Source organism: Microcaecilia unicolor, chromosome 5 (assembly GCF_901765095.1).
Source record: "Microcaecilia unicolor chromosome 5, aMicUni1.1, whole genome shotgun sequence".
NCBI lineage: Eukaryota > Metazoa > Chordata > Amphibia > Gymnophiona > Siphonopidae > Microcaecilia > Microcaecilia unicolor.
The window spans coordinates 189,913,033-189,936,057 of NC_044035.1; the positions used below are offsets into that span (position 1 = coordinate 189,913,033).

Consider the following 23,025-nt stretch of genomic DNA (forward strand, 5'->3'; position numbering starts at 1 on the left):
GATTGCAACAAAGGTTTTCATTAATAGGGATCAGGAGATGCGCCGAGAGGCTGACCGGAAGATGCAGAAGAAGGCCGACCTCTTGGCGGCAGCCATTACTACTTCCACCCTTAACCGAGGTCGACCTCTAGCCAATGTAAAGCCGAAGTGGGACCCCGGACCGCCAGCCCGGCCTCGAGATTCCTTCAATCAATCCCGGCCACGAGGGGAGAATCCCAGACCACGATTGGAGAGGGATCAGTGCGCCTACTGCAAGGAAAGAGGGCACTGGAAAGATGAATGCCCCCAGAAGCGCCAGGGACTGAGAAGGGGACCAGGAGATCGAGGAAGCCGAGGCCGAGTTCGAGAGGGAAGGTATGAGCCTTCTGAATCTGACATCATTGGGATAGCCGAGATGGCAGAATGGGATGAATAGGACAGACCGGGTTCCTACAAACTGGGCTCCCAGGAACCCATGGTCAAGCTAACCATAGGGAGCCGCTCAATTCCATTCATGATTGATACAGGAGCTGAACACTCTATTGTGACGGAGCGATTAGCGCCTGTGTCTGGAAAAACTGTCCGAGTGGTGGGAGCCACGGGGGTGCAGAACCGGAGGCCCTTCCTGACGACCCGTAGATGCCAATTAGGCTCACACACAGTCACTCATGAATTCCTGTATATGCCAGACTGTCCAATCCCTTTGTTAGGCCGGGACCTGCTGTCCAAGCTTAGGGCCCAAATTTCCTTTGACTCTGATGGCCAGACTTCAGTCTCCTTTCGGCCCCCGACATCCAGCCCTAAGGGCATATTGAGTTTCTGCTGCCCCCTTGAAGAAGAATGGCGGCTGCATCAGTCGCATGGCCAAGTTGACCTACCCCTGGCCGACAGCTTCCAGGTCAATGGGGTATGGGCAGAAGATAATCCCCCAGGGTTGGCCCGAAATATTCCCCCTGTTCATGTAGACTTACTTCCGGGTGCCCGGCCAATCCGTCTTCGTCAATACCCAATTCCCCGAAAGGCTCTGGAAGGGATTCAAGCACATCTGAATCGTCTGTTATCCCATGGAATTATTCGACCTTGCCAGTCTCCATGGAATACGCCACTGTTGCCAGTCCAGAAGCCAGGGACTGAGGACTATCGGCCAGTCCAAGACTTACGAGTGGTTAACAAATCCACTATTTCATTACACCCTGTAGTGCCTAATCCATATGTCCTGCTTGGATTGATACCTTCTGGAGCTACCCATTTCACGACACTGGACCTAAAAGATGCCTTCTTTTGTATTCGGGTGGCCCCCGCCAGTCAACTGCTTTTCGCCTTTCAATGGAAAACCCAGTAACAGGACGGAAGCTTCAGTATACATGGACCCGCCTGCCACAGGGGTTCAAGAACTCCCCCACCATTTTTGGGACTGCCCTAGGACAAGACCTTAAGACTTTTAAATCTGAGCCTTCCAGGCGAGTTTTACTCCAGTATGTAGATGACCTCCTGATTGCAGCAGTGACCCAGGAAGAGTGTTTCGAGGCTACCAGAGAATTGCTGGAGTTACTCTTGGATGCAGGCTATAAGGTCTCACGCTCGAAGGCCCAACTCTGTCAGTCAGAAGTGAAGTATCTGGGCTTCTGCATTTCCCAGGGAAGTCGGAGACTGGATGTCAGTAGGAAGCAAGCGGTTGCTGCAATTCCCCAACCCAAGTCCAGAAGGGAAGTTAGGGAATTTCTGGGAGCAGCCGCATTCTGCAGAATTTGGATTCCAAATTTTGCACTGATGGCGAAACCCCTTTACCAGGCCACAAAGGGGGGTGAAAAGGAACCATTTGAATGGGGACCTATTGCTCAACAATCCTTCATCGCCATAAAGAAAGCCCTACTCCAAGCCCCTGCGTTAGGCCTTCCTGATGTGGAGAAACCTTTCTCACTGTATGTCCACGAGCGACAGGGGGTTGCTCTGGGTGTGCTGACCCAGATGATGGGATCCTGGCAGAGGCCTGTTGCATACCTGTCTAAACAGCTGGATAGAGTGGCTAAAGGATGGCCAGTTTGCCTGAGGGCCATTGCAGCAACAGCCTTACTGGTCCAGGAAGCTGATAAGTTGACCTTGGGGCAAGAACTGGTTGTTAAAGTCCCCCACGCAGTTCTCACCCTCATGGAGTACAAGGGCAAACCACTGGTTTACAAATAGCCGCATGGTTAAATACCAAGCCAGCTTATGTGAGAATCCACGGATACACCTGGAAACAGTGGCTACATTCAATCCCGCCACTCTTTTGCCAGCATCTGAGGGACCACCGGATCATGACTGTATCCAAACCATGGATGAAGTGTACTCCAGTCGACCAGATCTTAAAGATGTTCCTTGGAGGGACCCAGATGTAATTTATTTCACAGATGGAAGCAGTTACGTGGAGAACTCCAAGCGATTGGCAGGCTATGCTGTGGTGACAGAGGACAAGGTGATAGAAGCAAGGGCCCTGCCCCAAGGAACTTCAGCCCAGAAAGCAGAACTTGTGGCCCTCATACGAGCTCTGGAGCTAGCAGCAGGACTGGTGACCAACATTTATACTGATTCCAAGTATGCCTTCACAACTCTACACGCTCATGGAGCTTTGTATAAGGAAAAGGGACTCATAAATGCCGCAGGCCAACCTGTTAAGTATGGACCCAAAATACTGCAGTTGCTAGAGGCCGTTTGGGCCCCTAAAAAGGTAGCTGTCATTCACTGCCGGGGACACCAAAGGACAGATACTCCAGTGGCCTGAGGGAATCGCCATGCTGATCGGGTGGCCAAGGAAGCTGCTCGAGGACCTCCAGCAGGTACTGTGACCCCTCTGTTCCAAATTCGACTGCAAGAATGGACGCCTATGTACACCCAAACGGAAGAGAAATGGGCTCAAGAAGAAGGGGCAGTAAGGAGACCTGATGGTTGGTTACATCTCCCTGATACCAGAGTTCTGGTGCCACGCCACCTAGCTTGGCCTGTAGTGTCTCAAGCTCATGACCTGTCACACTTAGGGAAAACAGCACTAGCCCGCCTACTCAGTCGAGTAGTGGTCCTGGTTGGATAGTCTGGTTGCCACTGCCTCTGCCCGATGTACTCTCTGTGCCCAGAATAATGCTCGTCAGGGACCCCGTATTCCACCAGGAGTTCAGTCCAGAGGCCTAACACCCTTTGAGTCCCTAGTCATAGACTTCACAGAAATGCCCAGGAGCGGTAGGCTCCGATACCTCTTGGTCATGGTCTGCACTTTCTCTGGGTGGGTGGAAGCATACCCTACAGTCACTGAGAAAGCCACAGAAGTAGCTCGAGCCCTCCTTAGGGATGTCATTCCCAGGTATGGACTGCCCCTTGCCATAGGCTCAGATAATGGTCCCGCCTTTGTTGAAGCACACTTCAGTCCCTGTCCCGCGCATTGCGCAATACCTGGAAATTGCATTGTGCCTACCGTCCCCAGAGTTCAGGGCAGGTTGAGCGAGCAAACAGAACCTTGAAAAATAGCCTAGCAAAGATTTGTCAGGAAACTCAACTGAAATGGCCACAGGCACTGCCACTAGCCCTCTTCCGCCTCCGATGCACCCCAACTAAAGGAACGGCCCTCTCTCCATTTGAAATTGTGTATGGGAAGCCCCCAGCCATTTTGCAGGGAATTAAGGGAGACATAGGGACTTTAGGGTCTGCCCAGGTGCAGGAGCAGGTAGCCCTCTTGGGCCAGATAATTTCTGAGCTTCAGTCTTATGTGAGAGAAATAAACCCTGTGCCCTTTCAGGCTCAGGTACATTCCTTCCTGCCAGGGGATAGAGTTTGGGTGAAAGACTGGAGGCTCCAGCCCTTGGGGCCCCGGTGGAAAGGACCTTTTACTGTTTTGCTTTCTACCCCTACAGCTGTGAAGGTCGCAGGGATAACTCCATGGGTCCATTGGTCTCGAATCAAGTCTGCTGACCAGACTGAGCCCCGCACTGATCAGACGGAGCCTAAACAGTGGAGAGCAGAAAGTGATCCAGCGGAGCCATTGAAGCTGCGCTTGACCCAAACCAAAGAATCTACTAGCTGAAAAGAAGGGTCAACTGCATACCGCAGGAGCTGCTGGAATTCGGCTTCATACTGAGACTCTTTCTTGCTCTGATTCTGGCTTTCCTGGAATTTGAGAGCTTGATCCTTGTCAGTTGAGGTTCTATCCCAACTGGTATAAGAACTCAAAGACTGAGAACATTATATTAGAGTAATCTGTGATTAGCACAGACTGTTGGAATGTATGGAGTTGGGATCACTATAATCCCCAGAGTTTGAGTTGTGAGACTTATCTCTGCATAAGCTGATTTTAGTCTCAAAGGGGGGAATGAGGCAGCCTGGGCAGAGAAATTATATTAATTTGTTAATTCTGTTTAAGTTTGGTTCAGTCCTGTAAAGTGGTAGAATGCCATCTGGTTTTAATTACTCAAATGTCTAGCTTTTGCTAGACTAGAGATTAGAAAGGTCAGAGAGAAATGAAACTTTCTTTGTCCCTTTTTGAGTGATGGATTGTTAAGGCTGGTTCATAGGTATTATTTACCACATCTGGATGCCATTGATTAGCAAGCAGGCAGTTTAAAAGATTAGACTGAACGCTGTTTAGAAGGAGATAGAGTAGATTTAAATAATTCTAGATGATTTAGATTTTGTCTTATAAGGAATTCTGATTTCTGCTTATTTTAAAATATGTTTTATTCTGTTTAATTAATAGGTTCTATTTCTCTATGTAAATATCTTTTCAATTCAGTGTTACATCTTTGTCTGACTTTTCAAGTGAGATTTGTCTGCAGTTTAAGAGGTCATCATCTGGTTTGAATTATCCACAGTCCTAGCTAGGTGAAAGAGGTCAGGAAAAGTCAAGTCTTCTCCTTGATTGATTATAGCTAAGTGTAGGACTGGTCTTCTGAAAGTAATAACAAACCATGTCTGTGTGCCATTAAGTAAGATTGGCCCCTTAATGAACCCAGTTAGTATGAAGTTGATTGGGAATCTGAGAATTTAATAATAATAAAAAGCAGGAGATAGGTGCCACATTGTCTAGTTTGAGAGGCCCCAGGTCATAGGTCAGTTTAGGAAATATCTCAAACCTATGTAACTGATATTTTTGAGTAAATGTGTAGAGATAATTAGTTCAAGACAGGGTAATCAATCTATTCTTTACCATCTGGTGAGAAAGGGGGGCTAGAAGGGTTTAGGACCCTATATAAAGGAGAGCAGAAGCAGCTTACATTAAGAGAAGGAGCTGAGATGAGAAGGAACCAAGACAGGAGACACAAGACACAGAGAGAAGACATAGAGAAGGAGAGAGCTAGCGCTGATGTCCTACTTTGTTTGCTGGCAAATAAAGAAGATTTCTCTCTCATTCTGGTGTGTGGTGTTTGACTCCTGAAGTACCACAGATTCTGCTAACAATAGTGGTAATTCCTGCAACATTACCCCCCCCCCCCCCATCAAAACACCATCCTTGCCCTTACACAGAACCAAAACACATACTTGACCCCCTATTCTCACTCTTCCCCCTGAACCTTCCAACACATCAAACCAAGAACATAACATTTGTGTAAACTTAACAAGTTATATTGTTCAGACACAGTGCCAAAAAAACATCCTCACGGACATCAGAGTAATGGTGTCGGCAACTACTATCCCCAGACTAATAACCCACCACTGTTCATACAGACTGTTCAGGTGTCAGCTCTTGCAGCCTTGCTCTTGCCTGGTATCCTCTTCCACTTCTGAAGCTTATCTCGGGTTGCAGTGGCCACCTCCACGGGTGGGCCCTCTGTTGACACCAGGCCCTCCTCATGCAGGATCCTCCAGACTTCAGACAGTGACCGGAGCCGATGCAGGCACCCAGCTACCATGAAACAAAGGGCAAATGGAAACGCCCAGTGATATGGGATCTTATTTTTCAATAGTACATCCAAAGCAGGCTTCATCTCTCGTCGCAAGGTTAGCGTGTGCGCCGACAAATCTTGAAATACCCTGACTTGGGCCTCATTGTAATCAATATGCTGAGCTTGTCGCGCCTTCTGCATCACCTTCTCCTTAAACGCAAATGTGGAAAAACAAACCACTATGTCTCGGGGTCTATTGTCCTGCCATTTTCCTAGCGCTCTATGCGCTCGCTCAATAGCAAAGTCAGCCATATCCACCAGTTTGCCACAAAGCAGCTTAACGATTGAACCGACATCTTCATTGTCCCCCGTCTCTGGAACGAGTGTGGAGAGATACTGGGGAGCAGCAGAGTGAGTACATTTATAGGTTAGTAAAAGAAGTTTGAACAGGATGCGAAAACGGATAGGGAGCCAGTGAAGGGTCTTGAGGAGAGGGGTAGTATGAGTAAAGCGACCCTGGCAGAAGATGAGACGGGCAGCAGAGTTTTGAACCGACTGGAGAGGGGAGAGGTGACTAAGTGGGAGGCCAGCAAGAAGCAGATTGCAGTAGTCTAAACGAGAGGTGACAAGGGTGTGGATGAGGGTTTTGGTAGAGTGCTCGGAAAGAAAGGGGCGGATTTTACGGATGTTGTAAAGAAAGAAACGACAGGTCTTGGCAATCTGCTGGATATAAGCAGAGAAGGAGAGAGAAGAGTCAAAGATGACCCCAAGGTTTCGAGCTGAGGAGACAGGGAGAATGAGAGAGCCATCAACAGAAATAGAAAACGCGGGGAGGTGGGTTTGGGAGGGAAAATGAGAAGCTCGGTTTTGGTCATATTTAATTTCAGGTGTCGTTGAGACATCCAGACAGCAATGTCAGACAAGCACGCTGAAACTTTGGTTTGGATGCAAAGTGAGATATCAGGGGTAGAAAGGTAGATTTGGGAGTCATCAGCATAGAGATGGTAGGAAAAGCCATGGGATGAGTTTAATGAACCAAGGGAAGAAGTGTAGATAGAAAAGAGGAGGGGACCAAGAACAGAACCCTGAGGTATGCCGACAGGCAGAGGGATAGAAGTAGAAGAGGATCCACCAGTGAACACTAAATGTGCGGAGGGAGAGGTAGGAAGAGAACCAGGAAAGGACAGAGCCCTGGAATCCAAGTGAGGACAGGGTATCGAGAAGTATGCTGTGATCGACAGTGTCAAAAGCAGCGGAAAGTTCAAGAAGAATGAGGATGGAATATTGACCTCTGGATTTAGCCAGTAATAGGTCATTGGAGACTTTAGTAAGCGCAGTTTCGGTTGAGTGGAGAGGGCGAAAACCAGATTGTAGTGGGTCAAGAATAGCATGTGAGGAGAGAAAATCAAGGCAGCGGCGGTGAACAGCACGCTCAAGTAATTTGGACAGAAAAGGAAGGAGGGAGATGGGTCGGTAATTAGAGGGACAAGTAGGGTCGAGTAAAGGCTTCTTAAGGAGAGGTGTGACCACAGCATGTTTAAAGGCAGCAGGGACAGTCGCAGTGGAAAGTGAGAAGTTGAGATTGTGACAGATAAAAGGAATAAGAGCAGGAGAGATGGCCTGGGTTCGTAACATCCATTCCCACTCATTGCCCCGCCCTCATGTCAAAACGTAATGACGTCAGAGGGCGGAACAATGAGGGGGAAGGGAATGCTGGAGGTGAGATGATGTCAGGAGGAGAGAATCGAGGGACATTGAGGGGAGGGAGGGAGGAAGGGAAGGAGAGGGCAGGGCAGAGGAGAATTGATGGACATGGATGAGATGACAGTCATAGGTGCCCCGTATAAGAGGCTTGGGGAGGCTAAGCCTCCCCAGCCCAAACGTGACCTTCCCCTGGCTGCTGCCCCCCCCCCCAAACGCAGGGCTGCCTGGCTCAGCAGCGCTGTAGCCAGGCAGCTCTCGGACAGTCCCTCTGCTCCTTCCCACCCTCAGCTCCCTGATCGACAGCCCTCCTCTCCGTTCCTCCCCCTTGCGCGTGTTTAACCCTTTTACTTTCAGGCACAGTGACGGTAGTGAAGAGGACAACACAGTGGGCTCGCCTCCAGCTTCTCCCTTCCCTCACACAGTGTCCCGCCTTCTGCAATGATGCATTTCCTGTTTCCACGAGGACGGGACACTGTGTGAGGGAAGGGAGAAGCTGTGTTGTCCTCTTCACTGCCGTCGCTGCGCCTGAAAGTAAAAGGGTTAAACGAGCGGGGGGGGGGGGGAGGAATGGAGAGGAGGGCTGTCATGGAGCTGAGGGAGGGCAGGGAGAATTGCTGGACATGGATGGGAGGGCAGGGGGAGAAAAGAGATAGCTGGAATTGGAGAGGAGGGCAAGGGGAGAAGAGATCACTGGACAGGAGAGGAGGGGAGGGTAGGGGGAGAGAAGAGATCGCTGGACAGGAGGGGAGGGCAGGGGAGAGAGGAGAATTGCTGGACATGGATAGATGGAGGGGGCAGGGGAGAGAGCAAATTTGCTGGACATGGATGGCTGGAGGAGAGGGCAGGAGAGAATGGAGAGATGCTGGACATGGATGTCACGTTTTCAAGGCAGAAACTAAGTTTGTGAGCCCTTGGGCCACTGCCGTGGAGCAGCAGTGGCAGGCAAACCACCCCACACCTGAGACAAGGCAGAACTCTGACAGGAACAGCTAGACTTCACCTGCACTTGACCGCCGTTCCTCAGGAGTTGAGTCCCTGGGTGCAGGCGGCCGGCAGGACTTACTGGACAGGGCAGGAACTGGATATCAACTAGGCTGAACAGGGACTGAGGGTCAGAGTGGAAAGGAATAAACATGGGCAGCAAGGCAGGAAACTGGGCTAGGACTCACAGACAGACAATACTACACAAGGCAGGAAAATGGACAAGCTAAAGGACAGGAACTGAAAGCTGCCAAGCAGCCACTGAAACAGGATACAAATACTGGCAGACAAGAGACAGGACTGAAAGCTGCAAAGCAGCCACTAAGCATGAGACACAGACAACCAAGAACTAGACACAGAAATACAAACAAGAAACGAGACTAGTAAACAAGCAATAAACCTAAGCTAAACTACACACAGACTAACCAGAATCAGACAAGGAACTATACAAGAAACCAGACTAGGCAGAAGTACAACAAAGCACCAACAAACCATGGATCTTAGACAATGTAAAGACAAACACAGACAAGGAAACAGTCTGATTAATAAAGCCCATCAGCTGCTGAAGTTCAAGCTGCAGGAATCACAAGGCAGCTACGGGTGCTGTTCAGGCACAAACAAGAGAAGCAAGTCTGGCAGCCCGGAAGATCCAGACCGGACTGGGCTGAAGTCTGGAACGGGTGACAGTTCATAGCAGCCACCGGTTCAGGCCACCAGAGGGCGAAGCAAGCACAGACAAGGAAACAGTCACCGTTGTGACAGATGGAGGAGAGGGCAGGGGAGAATAGAGAGTTGCTGGACATGGATGGATGAATGGGGGCAGGGGAGAGAGGAAATTTGTTGAATATGGGTGGAATATGGGAGGAGAGGGCAGGGAAGAATGGAGAGTCCTGGACATGGATGGAGGGGAGGGCAGGGGAGAGAGGAGAATTGTTGAACATGGATGGATGAATGGAGGGGGCAGGGGAGAGAGGAAATTTGCTGGATATGGGTGGATGGAGGAGACGGTAGGGGAGAATGGAGAGTTACTGGACATGGATGGATGGAGGGGAGGGAAGTCAGGAAGGAGATGCACATGGATGGAGGGGAGGGAAGAGAGGATAAATGCTGGACATGGATTGAGGGGAAGGAAGAGAGGAGAAATGCTGGACATGGATGGAGTCTGCGTACTCTTTATCTTTTAAAAAATACTATAAATAAAAATCACAAAAAAAGAAAGATTTAAACAAAAAAAAACATAGATAAAACAATTCGTATCTCATACCCCTGGAGCATATTACTCATTATACACCCTTCCCAATTATTACTTATCATGACAGAACATATCTCCTAACGGTTCCTTTAAAAACATAATTGCCATTACATGATAACCTTGTTAGCGCCCTTTTCATTTGTGTGAGAAACGGGCCTTTTTTACTAGTTTTCAATAAAAAAAGATTTGACTATAAATGATCTAGAAATCGGAATGACAAATGAAGTGATTAAATTTGCAGATGACACAAAACTTTTCAAAGTTGTTAAAACACATGTGGACTGTGAAAAATTGCAAGAAGACCTTAGGAAATTGGAAGACTGAGCATCCAAATGACAGATGAAATTTAATGTGGACAAATGCAAAGTGATGCACATTGGGAAGAATAATCCAAAAAATAGTTACCTGATGCTAAAGTCCACCTCGGGGATCAGCACCCAAGAAAAAGATTTAGGTTTCATTGTGGACTATACACTGAAATCTTCTGCCCAAACAGGATGTTAAGAATTATTAGGAAAGGGATGGTAAATAAGACCGAGAATACTATAATGCCTCTGTATCGCTCCATGGTGCAACCTCATCTTGAGCACTAATTTCAGTTCTGGTCAGTGCATTTTTTCTAGCAAAAAAAGATGCCAGTACTCAAATGCCAGGCCACTCTTCAGGGGTGGGGTGATCACTGATGGACCCACCCCACAATAGCCAGGCCCCCTGCAACCAGTGACAGAATCTATGACAAGGCAGAATTGGCGTGTAGAGAATGACACAGGGACAAAGTTTGTCCCCGTCCCTTCCCCATGGGTTCTGTCTCCAGCCTCACCCCATCCCCGCAGGTTCTGTTTCTTTCTCCATCCCGTCCCCGTTGGCCCTGTCTCCATCCCCACCTCGTCCCGTCCCTGCAGGTTCTGTCCCCATCCCCACCCCATCCCCATGGGCTCTGTCCTCATCTGCAGAAGCCTCAAAACACTTATAATTTTATATTTAAATCTTTTTATTAAAGTACAAAAAGGAACAATATGCTGTGCAACTGTTATTTATAAATCACAAATAGAAAACAATAATAACAAGCAACTATAATAACCCCACCACCACCACCCTCTACCCTTCCGACCCCAACAATGGATGACTTCTACTACCCCAAGGAATCCTAATCCACCCTGTTAAAATGTCCACGGGTACAAAATACAACCCATTCTGTATAACCTATGAAGCACTGTTATAATTTTTAAATCTGTGGATGAATAAGTCATCAACAATCTCAGGATTCAGTGTAGCTCTATTCAGTATAATAGAAGATGTCTTCTCAGAAGCTATGCTGGTAGCAGGAATGTACAGGATCCCCCATACAAATTTTGCTAATTGTGGCCAATATGTTTTCTTGTTTTTCAAAAAATCAAAATATTGTCACCTGCATCACTCAAACATAAATAACAGTCCAGTTTGTTAACATGCTTCAGAGTAGAAAATGACATGGGGACAAAGTTTGTCCCTGTCCCCATGGCCTCTGTCCCAGTCCCCGTGTCATTCTCTAGTGTAGAGCCTGAGCTCTTTCATTAAAACTTGGGGACATGGTGCGAAGGTGGCAGACCTCACGTGTCACCTAGATAGGATTCTAGATAGTGCTGGGGAGGAGTCCGCTGTCTTGGTACATGTGGATACCAATGACGTAGGAAAATGTGGGAGAGAGGTTCTGGAAGCCAAATTTAGGCTCTTAGGTAGAAAGCTCAAATCCAGATCCTCTAGGGTAGCATTTTCTGAAATGCTACCTGTTCCACACGCAGGGCCCAAGAGACAGGCAGAGCTCCGGAGTCTCAATGCGTGGATGAGACGATGGTGCAGGGAGGAGGGTTTTAGATTTGTTAGGAACTGGGCAACATTCTGGGGAAGGGAGAGCCTATTCCGAAAGGATGGGCTCCACCTTAACCAGGGTGGGACCAGGCTGCTGGGTTGGCATTTAAAAAGGAGATAGAGCAGCTTTTAAACTAGAAATGGGGAGAAGACCGACAGTCGCTCAAAAGCGCATGGTTCGGGATAAAGTATCTTGCAAAGATACCTCACAAACAGGGAAGATAGGGTTTCTGGATAGTGAGGTTGCACAACAGACAAAAGATGGCAAATCAGTAGTGTCTAGTGCTAAGCATCATGCAAATATGAACAACAAACATATTCTGAAATGTCTATATGTAAATGCTAGGAGCCTAAGAAATAAGATGGGAGAGTTGGAATATATTGCACTAAATGAAAAATTGGATATAATAGGCATTATTGAGACCTGGTGGAAGGAGGATAACCAGTGGGACACTGTCATACCGGGGTACAAAGTATATCGTAGTGATAGGGTGGACCGGACTGGTGGAGGGCTAGCAATGTATATTAACGAGAGGCTTGACTTGGATAGATTACAAATTCAGCAGGACACAAATCACACCTTTGAATCATTGTGGGTTGAAATTCCTTGTATAAAAGGGAAAAGGACGGTGATAGGAGTGTACTACCGTCTGCCTCGCCAGGATGAACAGGTAGACGCAGAAATGATAAAAGAAATCAGAGACGCAAACAAAATTGGCAATGTGATAATAATGGGTGACTTCAATTATCCAAATATAGACTGGGTAAATGTAACATCGGGACACACTAGAGAGATACAATTCCTTGATGAAATCAAGGACAGCTTTATGGAGCAGCTGATGCAGGAGCCGACGAGAGAAGGAAAAATTCTAGACTTGGTCCTTAATGGAGCACATGATCTGGTGAGGGACGTTATGGTACTGGGGCCGCTTGATAACAGTGATCATAATATGATCAGTTTTGATATCAACCTTGAAGTAACTATACACAGGAAGTCAAATACGTTAGTGTTTAACTTTAAAAAAGGAGACTATGATAAAATGAGAAGAACGGTGGAAAAAACCTTAGGGGTACAACTGAGAGGGTAAAAATTGTACAACAGGCATGGACGCTGTTCAAAAATACCATCCTGGAGGCCCAGGCCAAACATATTCCACAAATTAGAAAAGAAAGACGGAACTCCAAAAGACAGCCGGCCTGGTTGAAAAGTGAGGTGAAGGAAGCTATTAGGGCTAAAAGAAATGCCTTCAGAAAATGGAAGAAGGACCCATCTGAAAATAACAAGAAGCAGCATAAGGAGTGTCAAAGCAAATGCAAGGCGCAGATAAAGAAGGCCAAGAGGGATTACGAAAAAAAGATAGCATTAGAGGCAAAAAAGCATAGTAAAAAAAATTTTCGGTATATTAAAAGCAGGAAGCCGCCAAAAGAATCGGTTGGGCCGCTGGATGACCGAGGGGTAAAAGGGACGATCAAGGAAGACAAAGACGTAGCGGAGAGATTGAATGAATTCTTTGCTTCGATCTTCACCGAGGAAGATTTGGGTGGGATACCGGTGTCGGAAATGATATTTCAAGCGGACGAGTCGGAGAAACTTACTGACTTCACGGTAAACCTGGAGGACGTAATGGGGCAGTTCAGCAAACTGAAGAGCAGCAAATCTCCTGGACCGGATGGTATTCATCCTAGAGTACTGATAGAACTAAAAAATGAGTTTGCGGAGCTACTGCTAGTGATATGCAATTTATCCTTAAAATCGAGCGTGGTACCGGAAGATTGGAGGATGGCCAATGTAACGCCCATTTTAAAAAAGGTTCCAGGGGAGATCCGGGAAATTATAGACCGGTGAGTCTGACGTCGGTGCGGGGGAAAATGGTAGAGGCTATTATTAAAAACAAAATTACAGAGCACATCCGAGGACATGGATTACTGAGACCGAGTCAGCACGGCTTTTGTGGGGGGAAATCTTGCCTGACCAATTTACTTCAATTCTTTGAAGGAGTAAACAAACATGTGGACAAAGGGGAGCCGGTTGATATTGTGTATCTGGATTTTCAAAAGGTGTTTGACAAGGTACCTCATGAAAGGCTACAGAGGAAATTGGAGGGTCATGGGATAGGAGGAAAAGTCCTATTGTAGATTAAAAACTGGTTGAAGGATAGGAAACAGAGAGTGGGGTTAAATGGGCAGTATTCACAATGGAGAAGGGTAGTTAGTGGGGTTCCTCAGGGGTCTGTGCTAGGACCGCTGCTTTTTAATATATTTATAAATGATTTAGAGATGGGAGTAACTAGCGAGGTAATTAAATTTGCTGATGACACAAAGTTATTCAAAGTCGTTAACTCGCAAGAGGATTGTGAAAAATTACAGAAGGACCTTACGAGACTGGGAAACTGGGCGGCTAAATGGCAGATGACGTTTAATGTGAGCATGTGCAAGGTGATGCATGTGGGAAAAAAGAACCCAAATTATAGCTACGTCATGCAAGGTTCCACATTAGGAGTTACGGACCAAGAAAGGGATCTGGGTGTCGTCGTCATCGATAATACACTGAAACCTTCTACTCAGTGTGCTGCTGCGGCTCGGAAAGCAAATAGAATGTTGGGTATTATTAGGAAAGGTATGGAAAACAGGTGTGAGGATGTTATAATGCCATTATATCGCTCCATGGTGCGACCACACCTTGAGTATTGTGTTCAATTCTGGTCGCCGCATCTCAAGAAAGATATAGTGGAATTGGAAAAGGTGCAGCGAAGGGCGACTAAAATGATAGTGGGGATGGGACAACTTCCCTATGAAGAAAGACTAAGGAGGCTAGGGCTTTTCAGCTTGCAGAAGAGACGGCTGAGGGGAGACATGATAGAGGTATATAAAATAATGAGTGGAGTGGAACAGGTGGATGTGAAGCGTCTGTTCACGCCTTCCAAAAATATTTTTTCACTCAAAAAATAGGTAAGCTCTGGAACTCTTTGCCGGAAGATGTAGCGGTTAGCGTATCTGGACTTTAAAAAGGTTTGGACAAGTTCCTGAGGTGGTGGAGATAAAAACGGAGTTCAAAAATGCGTGGGACAAACACAAAGGAATCCTGTATGGAAGGCATGGAACCAAACCGCTTAGTGGTGATTAGATAGCAACACCAGTAATTGAGAAGCAAAGCCAGTGCTGGGCAGATTTCTGCAGTTTGTGACCTGATCATGGCTGGACAGATTCAGTTTCAGTAGTTTGAGGACAAGGCCAGTGTAGATTTGTGCCCTAATTGTGGCTGGACAGATAGACCAGTACTAGGCAGACTTCTACAGCCTGTGCCCTGATCATGACTGGAGAGATTTGGATGGGCTGGAGTGGACTTCAATGACAGCTTCAGTAGTTGGAGAATAAGGCTAGTGCCAGGCAGACTTCTATGGTCTATACCTTGAAAATGGCAAGGTCAACTCAAGATCAAGTATGCATATGTAGTATCACATCATACCTTATGCTACGGGTTTATCTTGTTGGGAAGACTAGATAGACAGGTCTTTAACTGCCATCCTCTACTGTGTTACTATCCCCCAATATTCAAAACTATTTATCTAGCCAGGAACGGTTCCTGGCAGGCTAAATAGGCTTTAAGCGCCTAACCACAGACATTCAGTGGGGGATAACTTGTTTTCCCCCGTTGAATATCCGGGTTAGCAGCTAGCCATTAACTGGCTATACTGCGTGACATAGCCAGTTAGGCGCAGATATGCAGTGTCTAACCAGCTATGTTGAGTGGTCAAAATAGGCTGTTTAAATAGCAGGCTTATCTTTGACTGCTAAAAGTTAGCTAGTTAGCGCTGAATATCAGCATAGCCAATGAACTTTTTAGTGGCCAAAATAAACTCAGACATTCAATGCCATCACCAAATACAGCCTGGCATTGAATGTCCAGGTTTAACGCCAGTGGAAGACAGCAAACGCACTGTTGCCACCGGCTGAATATCAGTCCCTATGTTACTATCAGGCTTATTTTCGAAAAAGAAGGGCGCCCATCTTTCGACACAAATCGGGAGATGGGCGTCCTTCTCACAGGGTCGCCCAAATCAGCATAATTGAAAGCCGATTTTGGGCGTCCTGAACTGCTTTCCATCGCGGGGACAACCAAAGTTCCCAGGGGCGTGTTGGAAGCATAGCGAAGGTGGGACTGGGGCGTGCTTAACACATGGGCGTCTTTGGCCGATAATGGAAAAAAGAAGGGCATCCCTGACGAGCACTTGGCCGACTTTACTTGGTCCATTTTTTCTTGCAACCAAGCCTCAAAAAGGTGTCTGAACTGACCAGAAGACCACCAAAGGGAATCGGAGATGACCTCCCCTTACTCCCCAAGTGGTCACTAACCCCCTCCCACCTTAAAAATAAAACTTTAAAAATATTTTTTGCCAGCCTCTATGCCAACCTCAAATGTCATACCCAGCTCCCTAACAGCAGTATGCAGGTTCCTGGAGCAGTTTTAGTGGTGCAGTGCACTTCAGGCAGGCGGACCCAGGCCCATCCCCCCTCTACCTGTTATTTATTTATTTATTTATTTATTGCATTTGTATCCCACATTTTCCCACCTCTTTGCAGGCTCAATGTGGCTTACAATACATCATGAATAGTGGAAACATTTAAGAAAATATATGTTTAGCATACAGAAGGATCTTGATAACATGATAATGATAAGACATATTAGTAGTTTAACAAGCATAAATTATAAGGCAGTTCTGAATATTTGTATAAGAGTTCATATTTGTTCATCTTTTCTTTGAAGTTGTTTCCAGGCGTTAAGTGTGAGGTTGTCTTTCTTCTTAATCCATGCACGTTCTAACCTTCTAACTTATGTTTTAAGTTTTTTCAGTTTTTCATTGAACCATGGTGTTGAATTCTGCCTGTGTGAGGTTCTGGTTTGAGTTGGGGCAATGTTGTCTAATATTGTTCTGCATCTATCGTCCCACTGTAGGAGGAATTGGTTTGTGGTGGTAAATGTGAGCCCTTCAAAACCCACCACAAACCCAATGTACCCACATGTAGGTGCCCCCCTTCACCCATAAGGGCTATGGTAGTGTTGTACAGTTGTGGGGTGTGGGGTTTTGTGGGGGGCTCAGCACCCAAGGTAAGGGAGCTATGCACCTGGGAGCAATTTATGAAGTCCACTGCAGTGCCCCCTAGGGTGCCCGGTTGGTGTCCTGGCATGTGAGGGGGACCAGTGCACTACGAATGCTGGCTCCTCCCATGACCAAAGGGCTTGGATTTGGTTTCCATTATCGCCAAAAACCAGGGACGACCATCTCTAAGGATGACCATCTGTAAGGTCGACCTAAATGTTGAGATTTGGGCGTCCCCGACCGTATTATCGAAAAGAAAGATGGACACCCATCTTGTTTCTATAATACGGGTTTCCCCGCCCCTTCGCCGGGACATCCTGCGAGGATGTCCTCAGGAAAACTTGGGCACCCTGTTCGATTATGCCCCTCCACATTAAAAGCATCCATGAAGTTTGCATCTACAGAATATTTGAATATTGCCAGCATTCTAGTAAAACATTAAAAATGGAAGGAGTATTGGGTTGGATGACATGCTTAGGAGACATGCTATAGAAAGAGTAGGCTTTGAGATAATAACTATTTTTATTACTTTTCACTATGGCAGGCTTTGTCTCCTCTTCCTCCATTTGCTGTTTCACTTCGTTGAAATCCGAGATAAGAAGTCTGCGAGCATCACATTCATTGCGGTACATCATATATTGTTCTGCTAGCTCACTCTGCAGCTTACTCACCTGTTGGAAAAGAAAAAATAAGTGTAAATTCCTTTGACAGAACCTGCAGGGCTATCAACAATAAATCCATTATATATATTGGTCAATATTTAGCTGCAGAAATCAGTGTTATTTTCAAATGTCAGCCACGGTGGTTAGAAAAAAATGGATATTCAGTGTTGCTATCCAGATAGTGAGAGGTGCTGAGTATTCATATAGAGTAGCAACCACTATTATCTGGATAGCAGGTTTTTAATTGTCCTAAGTTATCTGGATAGCATACTAAGGAAGGTAGTTATCAATGTGGGCTACCATTAAGACGTGATATTTTACCATTAACTCGTGCTTTTTTAGCATAGGTCCCGTTTTATGCCATGAGACCTAGTTACTAATAACTGGCTCTAGAATGACTTCATTATGACCAGAGCTAGTGCCGGAAGATGCTATTCTTCCAGGGCGCACTCCAGAAGTAATGTTAGCCAATGAAGCCAGAGAGACTGTACCCATTGCTTGAGTATTCCTGGATTGGGGTACCAAGCCTGGATACAGACAAGTAGGAATAATGAAAAACATGCCAGTACCAATGCTGTGTGGGACCGACATGGATCCCATCTTAAACATAGCCCATGTTGATAACTTCCTCTCTAAATATTACCATTATCCAGAGAATTTCTGGGACCGTCCATGCTCCACCCACACTTTATTTTGACACTATTCGGATAGTGCTGGGGTGTGTGGTGAAACAGGGGTTTTTTCAAGCCTGTGAACTGTAATAATATTTTCATGCAGTGTATTTCTCTTGTTTGGCCAGCAGGTGGTGTTTGTTCTGTGTTTTAAAGATATTGCTTGCAGAGAAAGCTGTTTTCTTTTCAGTTTAGCCCTGTGGAAAGGCATCCTGCAGTGCCACTGGCCAGATACTTGCAAAATTGGTGCTCTGGGTTCTGATTGACTCTGGAGTTCAAATCCAGCCAGGAGGTACTGGGTTTTCCCTAGTCTCAGATAGGGAGTGCAGAGGGTAAACATCTCTGCCCTGAGGCCCTGTTCAAGGAGTTATTTTTCTGCAACTCCCCAGGTGCTACCCAGGTAGTGACAAAGTGTTTAGATGGTTTTAATATTGATCCTTATTCAGTTACCTGTTATTGCTTGTTGTTTTTCCACGTGTTTTATATTGTTCACTGTTCTATTTCTGTGATAATAAACCCATTAGTTTATTAGCTCTGATATCTTGAACTGACTAAGAATTCTGGTGGTTTGTGTTTTGGGTCTGTGAGTGCTTTCTAGGAACTGTGGGACCCCTGGGAGTATGGCCCCAATGTCCTAGAAATCACCAGGGACTAACTTGAGAGTGGGAGAGTAGCCCAGAGGCAAGCGAGACCCAGTTGGTGGGAGGAGGGTACAGTATAGAACACATGCACAGGTACAGGTGGGCCTGAGCAGTACTGGGGACAGACCCTCCAGGTGGCCACAGGGTTAACCCCAGGTGGGTGTTAGGCGTTTCGTGACAACTCGTGCTTTTTTAGCACAGGTCCCATTTTATGCAATGAGACCTAGTTAATAATAACTGGGATTAACAGTAAAATAACCTATCTTAAACACAGCCCATGTTGATAACTTCCTTCCTAAATATTACCATTATCCAGGGAATTTCTGGGACCACCCATGCTCCACCCACACTATATTCTGGCACTATTCAGATAGTGCTGGGGTGTCCAGCAATGATTTTCAGTGACAATATCCAGATAATGCTGCTGAAAATCACTGGATACACCTGGCCAGTGGCATTTGTTTTTTTTTTGGTTTTTTTGAGGGGGGGGGGGTGGGGATTATCGACATGTGCTACCATTAAGAAGTGTTATACTGTTAACCCAGTTATTAGTAACGAGGTCTCATTGCATAAAATGGGACCTGTGCTAAAATAACATGGAGTTAGTGGTAAAATAACACATCTTAATGATAGCCTACTTTGAAATGTAGCATATATTTGATGTTTCTCTTATTGTTAGATATCTATTGGGAAGAATCAATATGGTCTGATCATTACCAATGCTCTTTCACAATTAACTGGAACCACTTTAAGAAAGTTTCCAGACTACAACAACAGCAAGTTATGTCCAAAGGGAGAATCGAACCCAATATTTTCAACCCAATATTTTTTGGACGCCTGATCCAGCTCGTCCAGCTTCTTCCACTCCATCTGATCCAGCTTCTCCCTGCTCGTCCAGTCCATCTCCACCACCCTGTTCCAGTCCGTCGGATCCAGCTTCTTCCTGCTTGCTCCAGCTTGGTCCATCCCACCTGATCCAGCTCGTCCAGCTTGTTCCACTCCATCTGATCCACTCCATCTGATCCAGCTTCTCCTGCTCGTTCCAGTCCATCTGCACCCTGTTCCAGTCCGTCGGATCCAGCTTCTTCCTGCTTGTTCCAGCCACCTGCTCAAAGCTGTTCCAACCCGCCTAATCCAGATTGCTCCAGCCCGCCTGATCCAGCTCCCCCTGCTCGTCCCAGTCCACCTGCTCCAGCTTCCGTCGGATCCAGCTCTTCCTGCTCGTCCCAGTCCATCTGCTCCAGCCTCCGTCGGATCCAGCTCTTCCTGCTTGTTCCAGCCACCTGCTCCTGCTGTTCCAGTCCACCTAATCCAGCTTGCTCCAGTCCGCCTGATCCAGCCTCTCCCTGCTCGTTCCAGCCTCTCCAGCTGTTCCAGCCCGCCTAATCCAGCTTGCTCCAACCCGCCTGATCCAGCTCTTCCTGCTCGTCCCAGTCCATCTGCTCCAACCTCCGTCGGAACCAGCTCTTCCTGCTTGTTCCAGCCACCTGCTCCTGCCGTTCCAGCCCGCCTAATCCAGCTTGCTCCAGTCAGCCTGATCCAGCTCTCCAGCCTTCTTCTCCTGCTGTTCCAGCCCGCCTAATCCTGCTTGCTCCAGTCAGCTCTCCAGCCTTCTGCTCCTGCTCGATCCAGTCCATCTGCACTAGCTTGCTCCAGCCCACCTGATCCAGCTTCCAGTCCATCTGCATCAGCTTGCTCCACCCCACCAGCTTGTCCAACTTGCCTGCTCACTCACTCCCTACCTCTCTCACTACCTATGGCCCCCTTTCACATTCTATTCCTCGCCCTATCCCTCCCCAATCTCTTCCCCCTCCCTCCGCTGTCTACCACACGAACTCACTACCCATCCCCCCCTGTCCTGCCCACTACTGCAATACCCTACCTACCCCTATTCCCCTCCACCTCACCATCCCTACTGTCCTCCTCCTCCTTCCTAGCTCTCAACCTCCAACACCTCCTTCCTGCCATGAACCCTTCCCCATTCCTCCTCTGCGCATCCCGTCTTCGGCGCCTTCGTTGCCCTACCTCCCCCACCCTTCTCCGCTCTCTCTTGCTCCTTCTCCTACTATCCGCGAGAGACATCAATCCCAACCCAGGTCCACCACACATGTCCTCGTCCTCGTCTCATCTATGCAAACGTTCCCGCGATATCTCCAATCTCATCTCCATTCCCCTCCTCCCCCTTCCTCCCTCCCCTTCTCGTGTGCCCTGTGGAATGCCCACTCAATCTGCAACAAACTTACCTTCACCCATGATCTCTTCATCTCCCATTCCCTTCACCTGCTCGCCCTAACCGAAACCTGGCTCACCCCCGACGACTCTGCCTCAGTCGCAGCCCTTTGCCACGGAGGCTACCATTTCTCCCATTCGCCCCGCACAGCTAGCCGCGGTGGCGGCGTCGGCCTACTACTTTCGCCCTCCTGCAGTTTTCAACCCCTCCTCCTACCACAGTCTCACTGCTTCTCAACCTTTGAAGTCCATTCCATCCGTCTATTCTATCCGCTGCCACTCTGAGTTGCAGTCATCTACCACCCCCTGATAAGTCCCTCCCTTCCTTCCTTACTGATTTCGATGCCTGGCTCTCCGTTTTTCTTGAGCCCTCATCCCCATCCCTCATTCTCGGTGACTTCAACATACACACTGATAACCCATCCGACTCATACGCTTCTCAATTCCTCACCCTAACTTCCTCCTTCAACCTCCAACTGAGCTCCACCACCCCCACTCACAAATCTGGTCACTGTCTTGATCTCGTCCTCTCCTCTACCTGCTCGCCCTCTAATCTCTGCGTCTCTGCTCTTCCCATTTCTGACCATCACCTGATCACATTCACACTTCATCACCCTCCCCCTCAGTCCCGACCAACACTAACCACTACCTCCAGGAATCTCCTAGCTGTTGACCCCCCCACCTTATCCGCTAGTATCTCCGATCTCCTCCCGTCCATCACGTCCTCCGAGTCCGTCGACAAGGCTGTTTCCAAGTACAATGCCACTCTCTCCTCCGCCCTAGACACCCTTGCACCGTCTGTTTCCCGTCCCACAAGGCGCACTAATCCCCAGCCCTGGCTTAACCCTTGCACCCGTTACCTTCGCTCCTGCTCCCGATCGGCTGAACACCTATGGAGGAAATCTCGCACCCATACTGACTTCATTCACTACAAATTCATGCTATCCTCCTTCCAGTCCTCCCTATTCCTCGCCAAACAGGACTACTACACTCACTTGACTAACTCCCTCAGCTCCAACCCTCGTCGTCTCTTCGCCACTCTCAACTCCCTCCTCAAAGTGCCCTCCGCTCCCCCCCCCCCACTCTCTCCTCAATCACTGGCTGACTACTTCCGCGACAAGGTCCAGAAGATCAACCTCGAATTCGCCACTAAACCTTCTCCTCCTCTTCATCCTATCACCCACTCCCTCAACCAATCAACCCAGGCCTCCTTCTCCTCTTTTCCTGATATCACCGAAGAGGAAACCGCCCATCTTCTCTCCTCCTCGAAATGCACCACCTGTTCCTCAGACCCCATCCCCACCAACTTACTTATCACCATCTCTCCTACTATCACCCCTCCCATCTGTCATATCCTCAACCTCTCTCTCTCCACCGCGACGGTCCCTGACACCTTCAAGCATGCTGTTGTCACACCTCTCCTCAAAAAACCTTCACTTGACCCTACCTGTCCCTCCAACTACCGCCCCATCTCCCTCCTACCCTTCCTCTCCAAACTACTTGAACGTGCCGTTCACAGCCGTTGCATTGATTTTCTCGCCTCTCATACCATCCTCGATCCGCTTCAATCTGGCTTTCGCCCACGTCACTCGACAGAAACGGCATTATCCAAAGTCTGTAATGACCTGTTCCTCGCGAAATCCAAAGGTCATTACTCCATCCTCATTCTCCTCTACCTATCCGCCGCCTTTGACACTGTCAATCACAACTTACTTCTTGACACACTGTCCTCTTTTGGGTTCCAGGGCTCTGTCCTCTCCTGGTTCTCCTCTTATCTCTCCCATCGTACCTTCAGAGTACACTCTCATGGCTCTTCCTCCACCCCTATCCCGCTCTCTGTTGGAGTCCCTCAGGGTTCTGTCCTTGGTCCCCTTCTTTTCTCTATCTACACCTCTTCCCTGGGCTCCCTGATCTTGTCTCATGGCTTCCAGTATCATCTTTATGCTGACGACACCCAGCTTTATCTCTCCACACCTGACCATCACTGCGGAAACCCAAGCCAAAGTATCGGCCTGCTTATCCGACATTGCTGCCTGGATGTCCAACCGCCACCTGAAACTAAACATGGCCAAGACCGAACTTCTTGTCTTCCCACCCAAACCCACTTCTCCTC

At 47.7% G+C, this 23,025-nt stretch overlaps 1 protein-coding gene across 1 annotated transcript in view; it reads right to left on the reverse strand.

The window, feature by feature from the left end:
• TSNAXIP1 (translin associated factor X interacting protein 1) overlaps positions 1-23,025 on the reverse strand; it is a 1,164,230-nt gene that overhangs the window by 757,105 nt on the left and 384,100 nt on the right. The window contains exon 7 of the mRNA XM_030203665.1: positions 17,239-17,380. Within this exon, the coding sequence (XP_030059525.1) occupies positions 17,239-17,380 (142 nt within the window). The remainder of the gene's footprint in view (positions 1-17,238; positions 17,381-23,025) is intronic.